Source organism: Haliotis rubra, unplaced genomic scaffold (genome assembly GCF_003918875.1).
Source record: "Haliotis rubra isolate DU_JTF1 unplaced genomic scaffold, ASM391887v1 Scf750, whole genome shotgun sequence".
NCBI classification, from domain to species: Eukaryota; Metazoa; Mollusca; class Gastropoda; order Lepetellida; family Haliotidae; genus Haliotis; species Haliotis rubra.
The window spans coordinates 80,341-90,824 of record NW_025767469.1 but is presented as its reverse complement, the minus strand read 5'-3'; the positions used below and the strand labels follow the sequence as shown (position 1 = coordinate 90,824).

Sequence of the window (10,484 nt, the reverse complement as noted above, 5' to 3'; positions counted from 1 at the left end):
TAAAGATTTCGATTGGTTTAAATAAGGCTCTTATTATCTTTCACCACCTTATTCTACTTCCTCATCTCGTCTGAATTTCTAACCCGTAAAGGTAGAATGTACCTTCAGTAACCATGCTTGTCGTAAGAGGCGACTAACGGGATCGGGTGGTCAGGCTCGCTGGCTTGGTTGACACATGTCATCGTATCCCCAATGCGTAGAACGATGCTCATGCTGTTGATCCCTGGATTGTCTGGTCCAGACTCGATTATTTACAGGCCGCCGCCATACAGCTGGAATATTGCTGAATGCGGCGTAAAACTAAACACACTCACAATCACTCACCCCTGAACTTCTATATGTTGTTACAGGTAACTGAAATATGCAGTGTAAGTGAGTAATGCTATTATCTGGGATGTATTGGCTACTCGGCCATTGAGAGAGAGAGAGAGAGAGAGAGTGTTTCCTTGCAATAAGGGTCTTTTGCTACAAACGTAGTATAACCGTATACGTATATACAGTAACATATCTATCTTCTGAGGTTCGGGACAATTTGTGGAAGACACTAAGTGCAGTGTATGAAATAAGGCCCGTCCGACCGCCCGAGAGGGACTAGATTTCTGCCGGACGGTCTAATTTTACAGCTAGACAACCCGAAGGACGGGTGAAAAAAAATATTCAGATAACGTGTCCACAGGACTGGTTTAATCTCTTCTGGGCTGGTAAGTTTTTGAAGTTAACAGCCCAGATGTCTGGCTGGGTTTTTCGCTTATTCCATACACTGCTAAGTTAGTGAATGGGTTTAGTTTTTCGCCGTTTTTAGCAATATTCCATCAATATCACGGCGGGGGACACCAGCAATGAGCTTCATACATTGTACCCATGTGGGGAATCAAACCCGGGCCTTCGGCGTGACGAGCGGGTCTTCGGCGTTAACCACTAGGTTACCCCACTAAACACCCCCACCCCAACCCCCACCCCTCACGACATTAACACAAAAAGAAGGTATCACATATGCGCACCATTTCTTTTCCACTCCGTGCCGACCTGGTTCCTCAAGCTCATGAATCAGACTTCTTGCTCGAGTCAAAGAACGTATTCTGACAAAGTTTCAGGTATATCAGTGATCTAATATCGTCAATAACCACCAAAAAGCCAATTCCCTTGCACTGATATGTTCCCCCTCAACTACAGTGGAAATTAAGCAGAACAGAGGGGTCGTATCAACCTTTCCATATTTATATCGACGAATACAGACTCAGGGACGACAAACTCTCCACAAAACTGTATGACAAGGGGAATGGCTTCAAATTCTCCTCCAGCCTTTTGTGAGGCACAAGTGATCATGCTCTTTCCACTAAGATTCATACTACTCTTGCTCACAAGCTGGTCGAACATGGTTACAACATTCAGGACCTCCGTTAAGCTTTCATAAAGTTTTGAGGTTTAATATATGGAGTACATTTTCTAAATGTGATGCAAAAGTGACAAAAGTGGTGTCAATGCAATTACCTAATTTGCTTTATGCTATATATTCCCGTGCTTATTCAGGTGGAACATTGACAAGCCTTGCGTGTGTTTATAGCGGTGCGACTGGAGGAGCAGGATGCGCTCATTTACTCGTGAACACCTAGTATTATCACTATTTCAATAGTAACTCATGATATGTGCCCATGATAAAGTCGGAATCGTTTAATGGACTGCTCTTAAAGTAATTACGTGTCACTAAAATTTCCGCTCCATTATGCTCATTTCCACTCAGCCGTCGCTTGTCAGGAGTATTGCAGTGCGATGTAAGGCAAAAGCACTTTTCTGTCGCTTAAATTTGATATCTCAAATCTTGTCCACAAGACAACAATTCATGTTTTGGGGTTTTGTTTTGTATAGTGCTGCTAATATTGGTATCTGTTATATTGACGAAAGGGGTCATGGGCGATAGCTATAAGTCGGAGTGTATCTGTGGCAATACATTTTTGGCAATTTAGTTAGTATGATTTTACGGCACTTTGAACACCATTCCAGTTCCATCAGCTCAATCATAGCGGAAAGGGACCAGTGTGAACCTTCTGGTTTAAGCGTTCGCTTGTCAGGCCGAAGACCCGGGTTCGATGTCCCACATGGGTAAAACGTTTGAAGCCCATTTAAGGTGTCCCTCGCCGTGATTTTGGTGGAATTATTGCTAAAAGCGGCGTAAAACCTTACTCACTCACTCATCATGATTGATGCTGATGCTGTTGATCACTGGATTGTGTGGCCCAGACTCGATTATTTACAGACCGCTGCCATATGGCTGGAATATTGCTGAATGCGGCGTTAAAACAAACAAAACAATTATAGACCACTGTATATCCCAAGCATGTGTATATAATGAGGGGCGGTGGGGTAGCCTAGTGGTTAAAGCGTTGGCTCGTCACGCCGAAGACCCGGGTTTGAATCCCCACATTGTGTGAAGCCCATTTCTGGTGTAACCCGCCGTGATGTTGCTGGAATATTGCTAAAAGCGGCGTAAAACCAAACTCAGTCCGTCAGTCAGTATATAATGGTGTTGAATTTAATCACAATAAAAGCAATGCATATATAACAAACAACTTTATTATAAGGATATGCAAGTCCACAAACCCATGCTTTGGTCTTTGCAGATGAAGATTCTCAAAGTTTCGTTTCAGAACCTAGCTATGGTTGAAACCTTAGTCCATGGTCAAGAATACAAGAACATCGAGATAAACACTTGTGTCAGACACAATGCACAATCAATATCCGTACGCCATCTTAGAAGGGTAGCTTGCTGGAGCACATGATGGTGGGCTGGCGTGACAGTGAGTCTGTGGAACATAAAATAGTTGCAAATATTGGATAAGACTGAAAAACGCAAAACAAACATAATCCAAAGCTCTTAAACATTGTGAATTTGAGTTTTGAGGTATGATCAGATTAGAATAGAATAGAATAATACTTTAATGCCTTTTCAGGAATTTGTGTTACATCAGCAGAGCTACTGACACATTAGAGAGATACCAAACATATTTACATAAATTCTTTGATTTAGGTATCTTCACATTTGTTTAAGAGAGATATGGTACTTGGAATAAAGGATGTACGGGCTCTCTTAGTTTTCACAAGTGGAGTTTTATAGCGGCGGCCTGAAGGGAGGAGGTTGTATTCCGAATTTAAGTAGTGAGTACGGTCAGATATGATTTTGACAGCTTGATTCACGATTTGCCGCTCATATATTGATGATAAACATTCAAATTTGACTTGCAGTGTTAACAATTTTGTCTATTTTAGATTTGAGATGAAGTGAGAGAGACCCGTACCAACAATGGAAGGAAAATGTTAAAATACTCTGAATAAATGCTACATAAAAAGATGACATCACAGATCTCAGTTTACGCATGAGATGAAGACGTTGTTGACACTTTTTGTATAGCCATCAACTACTAGTATATTGTTTACTTTGGTTTAACGTTATTCTTAGTTATGGTCCAGCTTTATGATGGCGGTTTGTAAATAATAGAATCTGGAACGGACAATCCAGTGATCAATCAATAGTTTGGATTAGCTCACTTATGACGTTCCCCATCTCACCAAACTCACCTACTTACTTGCATGACGTACAGAGCAGCTGCCTTGATAACAAAGCAATCCTCTTGCACACAAACATTTAAGGCCGAGTTGTAGCCTAGAGGGTTTAAACGTCCGTTCGTCACGCCGAGGACCCGGGTCAGATTCTCCACATGGGTACAATGTGTGAAGCCCATATATGGTGTCCCCCGCCGTAACGTTGCTGGACTATTGCAAAAGCGGCGTAAGACTATACTTACTCACTTTTGCTGGTAGAATTCTGGCTTCACTTATTTTTTTCATTTTGGGAATCGACACGTATCACTATACTGACAGCTTTTTGAGTTTCTGATTCGGTATCCTATCCGGGTTTCGCAGTCATACCCGTGAAGATCCGGGCTAGAATTGGTCGTCAGCAATCCATGCTTGTCGTAAGAGGCGACTAACGGGATCGGGTGGCCAGGCTCGCTGACTTGGTCATTGTATCCCAATTGCATTGATCGATGCTCATGATTTTGATCACTGGATTGTGTGGTCCAGACACGATTTTTGACAGACCGCCGCCTTATAGCTGGGACACTGCTGAGTGCGGCGTTAAACGACATTCTAAGATGCTTCGGTGAAAGATCAAAGGCGCCGACAGTACTTTATCAGACGATAATGTGCACTTTTTGCATTACGTCACAATGTATTGTCGTCACTGCCCCATTCTAGTCTGCCCCCTCGTAATCAACAATCGTACTCACCGCGGCAAGGCAGCGTCGTCTTCTGTAGATTCTGGCACCGATGGACAGGGACACAAGGATAATGATAAACACTATCGCTCCTACAGCGATCCCTGCGATGGAACCCGTGGTGAACGTACTGCAGTTGTAGTCTTCGTCCGTGTCGTCTCCGCAGTCGTTGTAGCCGTTACATGTGAGGGTGTTGCTGATACAACGGTCGTTGTCACACATGAAGCGATTAGCTGTGCATACACCTGTAAATGCAACACAAAGTAATGTACCTGTAGACATTATTGTTGTCACCGATGTATCAAATTTGAAAATGAGTGAGTTTACTTTTACGCCGCTTTTAGCAATATTTTAAGATGAATAAGACAGATGTTTTAATCGTTTTAGAAATAGTTCGGCAGTTTACTAGAATGTCCAAATGACATCACAACTAAAATATGACAAGACAGTAAGTCGTGTCGTTTCAAGGCAGACAAAATACCGTCGATCGACCTTTGAATCCCGGCACAGCTGTTAATGTCCTTAGAGATTCCAACAAGGCGTTTGACTATCTCAATGTAATATATAAATTAATGTAATGTTACAGCTTGTGTATCGTACCACTACCTTTGCCATAAGTCATATACAGTCAAATCCCGATGAGTCGAATGCCGATGTCTCGAATATTATGCATAACTCGAAGTACCTGTCGGTCCCGACCATTCCCTGTTATAGTTGTCATCATTTGATTTCCGGTTACACGAATTCGTCTCATAAATACACACGATGACTCGAGAAGAAAATTTGGTCTCATGAGATTTAAACAACAGCAACATAAGCCGAAGTCAGTCAATGAGAAGTTGATTGGTGTAGCAAACTGATCCAATTAACAAACCAGCGCGGCTCACACCTTTCCGCATTTGACGGGTGAGTTCAAAAGGCAGATTAATGATTTTACGGAAATCACTGTCTGTGCTAATCAGACTGAACTGATAAGGTGCCCCTATTAGTGATAGGGAAATCATTAGATAAACACATGCTTAGGCGGAGGGATTAGGACTGGATCATATTTTTTTCCACCCTCATAGACATACCTATGTCTCGAATACATCGATAAGTCGAATTTATTACTTGGTCCCCAGAGATTCGACTCATTGGGATTTAACTGTATGTTAATACTTTTAGACTCATTTAAGTCTTACGGAAGACTGACTATCTGACTGACTGAGTTTGGTTTTACGCCGCTTTTAGCAATATTCCAGCAACATCACGGCGGGGGACACCAGAAATGGGCTTCACACATTGTACCCATGCTTACGGAAGACACATTTTGTAAAAACTCCACCTTGATATAACATTATATTTGGTTCCCCACATGTATACAATGTTTAAAGCTCATTTTTGTGTCCCCGTCGTCATATTGCTGGACTGTAGCATAAGATGCCTTAAAAGTACACTTAGTTATAACTGGTTACTTTGGAATTGTCACTATTCCCATATACCCTCCATGCTCAAAATACTGGAAAAAATTCCTGAAGTTTCCTGAACATTACTCTACAAATGGGAATGTTTAATGTGTCGATTTGAGTCTGTTTCCTGTTATTATGTTTTCGCTTGCATGAACATGCATGCACCTTTACAGATATACACAGTTCCAGGTTACCATACGACAGTGTTGTGCAAAAAAACACACAGAAAAAACCAATTTATAATACAACCACACGGACCCATAAAAATGGTCAACCTTGCTTCATAAGGGTACTAATATGTGGGTATTTAAATAATGAACGCTCTGCGTTCATTTATATTACAGCTTCAGAAATAACAATTAAAGGTAATGGTATTGACCTTGTAAACTCACCCAGTAGTGCGTTCTTGAATGACGTCACAAGGATGTCGAACTGACCAGTTTGGAAACTGCCATCCGTGGTGAACTTAAACGTGAGTGAGTTTGTGGTTGACGTATAGGTCGTAAGTGGCGCATATCCACAGTCTCCGTTTACTCCTGAAACAATAATTTATTGTAGAACTTCTGTCAAGTCTGGATCTCAGGATGAATAAAGCCGTGCGAGAGTTGTTCCTATGAATGATATTTAATTTAACGCAACTCTACTTAATGTAGGAATTTCCAAAATATTTTACTGTTTTTGTGAATCTATAAGTGCACATAAAACAGAATCATAATAAAGAGGAATCGGGAACCAAACCGATTATACGATCCTGGCATGACCAAGGTACGTAACTCGGTATACTCAATAACGAAGTCATAGTTGTCTAAGCTACCCTCACGCCCCATCCCAATAGTTACAATGTGACTTTATGTTAAACATATTCAGTTGTTGTCAACATCAACAATCTTTGGGTGAACTTCAACATATTCAGTTGTTGTCAACATCAACAATCTTTGGGTGCATCTGTATATTGATCTTTATCTTATCTCCTTTGACCCTCTAATTGTCCTGTGTCTCACCACAAATCCTGAAGATATGAATATATGTGTCACTTGATCTTTCACATATGTCAAAATGCTACTTTACATCGGACAATGCCCTGTGATGGAATTTGGACCATGGACCTTTGATCCAAGACACCTTGTCCACATGACCAAAGAGGTCAAACCTATTAGTAAAGTGAGAACGTAAGATATGTTGGATGACTCCACGCTTTTCTAATACTCAAACAAGCCAAGTACGGGTGCTCAATAAGGTTGTGAGACTTTTTCTCAACCCTGTATTGGGCAGCAATGTAGCAGCCATTGAAATTGCAGACTCCCATGTGTGGATCCGAACCACGAACCATCCGATCTGGTTGAACGCCTCCTCCACAAGACCAATGATGGTAGCCTTGACGTAACAAGCTGGACGTCCTCGAGAACCCCAACCATGGCATCGTGACTATCACTGGTTACCGCTAACCATTCTAACCACTGAATAATGATTTACCAATAGAACGACTAATAAACAAAGCGCACTTGCCATTAATAACTGTACTGCCGTCCATAATCTTCAGGCTGTTCCGAGTGCAGCCAATGGATGACCTGGTGTTCATCGACCTGATGTTCACTAACAGTCTGTCTCCCGGTGTCGTGGTCCGAATAGTCGTGCTGCACTGCCAGTTATAATTGAGATGTGTGTTTGAAAACAAGGTCAGCTTGAGCCGCATGTCCTTTGAGAAGGAGACAGTTCTCGAGCATTTCTCGTCCATGTAATCTGTCAATACGAATGTAAAACGTCACCACCAGAGCATCAGCCTTCATCATCTGCCAAATAGACTGCACTGGGCGTAAACAACAAATCGCTATAAAATTGCATATTTTTCAATTCTTATGCATATATATTTTATTAAATAGACGTAAGTACCCAAATACTAAACAAACAGTAATAATATATAGATAATAATAGCCCACATGTTAAGCGCATTTTATACACATTAGCATGCTGAAATCGCTGGAAGATAAGAGAAAGGCAAAGTTCTTAGTTAAAAGAATTAGAGAGACGAAACAGATGAATGTGCGGTATTGAAAGATGAAAAATCATGGCATGTTTTCAGTTCCAAGGGAAGTTTGTTCCCTTCCACTTCCATAAGAGCTCTCCACTAAAATAAACTCAATTGTAAGATTTAGACTATAGCAAGAGCTTGCGTTTCTAAATCACTATCACTAGCGTTGACACCGGGTGTTAGTGAGCACATTCTGGTCTTGAAACATAAAAAAATTAAATACAGACAATCACTGAAATTCGGGTGTTCGAGGGTGTCATCAAACGCTTTTGTAAAAAAAGTCATCAGCTGACCAGAAGGATAGCTGAACATATATTTTTCGACTCATCTGAATGAAGTATTATTGTTATCACCAGATGTGGACACCAGATGTGTAATAAAATATGTACAGATATACATATTACCTAAACATTTTATAATTATTTTTGTAACAAATGTAACAATTACTGATATGTTGCATTAAATTATTTGTTGTGATCAGTTCAAGCTGGTTGAACATTTACGTGAACAGAGGAATATATTCAAGTATTCGAATTTAGATGAAATGTACACCATGAGACTGATTTTCACATGCATTTTCAACACCGTAAATATAAGGTGCGTCCTGACGTACATGCAATGTACACTTTGAATTTGAAACAAGAATAGTGTCATATGATATACGCTGCATCTGAATATGTATCGGTAATAGGCGCAATACTTACACACGGAAGGATAATATCCATTGACAGAGATTAAACAAAGAGACAAAAAGAGCAGACATTGACCGAGGGACGTCATGTTTGACAGGACTGGATATCATGGATGAAATGAGGCTATTTATGGGCGAAGAACGCCCTTTGTTCAGCCGATTGCAACATCGGTGGTCATCGTGTACAGGTCCGGGCAGAACTTGACCTGTCAGACGCTATCATCTCCAGTGTTTCACATCCACGTGACAAACCAATGGGTTAGTACTATTGTTGTTGTTGTAAGATGAGCGGGATGTTTATCGCTGACGCTGATGACTTTCATATTTCATACCTTGGTACGCTTGATGTAGATATAGTAAACGGGTCAGTTCGATTGCTTGCTTGCATGATTGCTTGCTTGCTTGAATGAATGAATGAATGAGTGAATGAATGAATGAGTTTAGTTTTACGCCGCTTTTAGCAATATTCCAGCAATATCACGGCGGTGGACACCAGAAATGGGCTTCACACATTGTGCCCATGTGGCTAATCGAACCCGGGTCTTCGGCGTGACGAGCCAACACTTTAACCACTAGGCTACCCCGCCGCCCCGAATGAATGAACGAATGAGTGAGTGAGAGAATGAATGATAGTCTGAAAGACAGACAGAGTGAGTGAGTGAATGAGTGAGTGAGTGAGTGACTGACAGAAACGGGTGTATCAGCATGGATGCCGTAGAGGAAAGCCCAAAGTAATACAGCATTTTATCCAGGTAAAATTCAATTTCTTTGTAACGTGTCTTTAGCCAAGTTGGATTATCTGTACTGGAGTGAGTGAGTTGAACGCGGCCATGGGCTTTTTATTTGTGTATAAGCTGTTGTAGGAAAACCGAATGTCGTAAACCTTTACCTAAAAACACAGGTGTTTTGCTGACAAAGACACCATCATACGTAGGACGGAACACACGATCACGGAGGAAGAAGCTCGTATTTTCATTCAGACGGCTCGTCCATTCTCGGGCCAATTAAAGAGTGACATTCTGGTACATCATCATTTTATGTATTGGAAAACATCATCAGAATAATGCAAAAAACGAATTCATATTGAAATAAATGATTATATGTCCATTCAAAGGTTCTTCAGAATCGAAATGTTGCACTATCAAATATTTAACGATTTCTGGATCTAATGATTTTTGTAACAGAAATCAATTTCGAAACGGCCTCTACTGTTCACTGTGTTACGTTCATGTTAGAATATACCAACAAAACTACTACCTTTTAGTTGGGTAGCAATCAGCTGTTTGCCATGTAGCATGCTCTCATGATCCGGCGGGGTGAAATGTTTGATGTACCCCACTTTGAAAGCAATCGGATCACATCATAAGTAACTTGCACAAAAATCAATTAGTTTATAAAACGAAACGATGTTTATCAAACTGCATTGTGTAAAGGGAACTAACTCGGCACGTTTGCTGGTTAAAACCAGTGACATATATTCCTGGCACATATCATTAAATGTGTGCTTAATAATTTGTTGTTTACCGATACATGTGGACGGAAGCTTGATGTCCACTTTCTGTGTGACATACAGCTGTAGATTTATTACTATTAATCTTTTCTTAGATTGTTGATAGGGGTGGTGGGGTAGCCTAATGGTTAAAGCGTTGGCTCGTCGAGCCGAAGACCCGGGTTCGAATCCCCACATGGGCACAATGTGTGAAGCCCATTTCTGGTGTCCCCCGCCGTGATGTTGCTGGAATATTGCTAAAAGCGGCGTAAGACTACACTCAGTCAGTCAGTCAGTAGATTGTTGATTTTATTTACCTTTGTATGATGGCACATAATATGCCGACATACGTTTTTTATATTATAATATCTTTTATGTCGGCGTATTGGTTAAACATGAATGGCTTTTAACATTGGCTTTGTAGGTAACTGTGCTCTGTTTCCTAATTTGTCCCTGAGCCATGCAAGGACATGCTGGATGTTTAGGTCACATTCCAGAAGTTCCTTGATTATGATCCATGATCTGTCTTCAGCCATCCAGGTGGTTTCCGCCA

General features: G+C 41.0%; 1 protein-coding gene across 1 annotated transcript; it reads right to left on the bottom strand.

The window, feature by feature from the left end:
* Positions 1 to 2,553: 2,553 nt before the first annotated feature.
* Positions 2,554 to 8,584, bottom strand: LOC124260144 (low-density lipoprotein receptor-related protein 12-like). The gene is made up of 5 exons (XM_046694389.1): positions 8,456 to 8,584; positions 7,229 to 7,462; positions 6,115 to 6,258; positions 4,287 to 4,519; positions 2,554 to 2,801 (listed from the first exon to the last, which is right to left on the bottom strand). Exons 1-5 carry the CDS (start codon positions 8,529 to 8,531, stop codon positions 2,730 to 2,732), a joined length of 759 nt encoding a protein of 252 aa, XP_046550345.1. The 5' UTR covers positions 8,532 to 8,584; the 3' UTR covers positions 2,554 to 2,729.
* Positions 8,585 to 10,484: the final 1,900 nt, after the last annotated feature.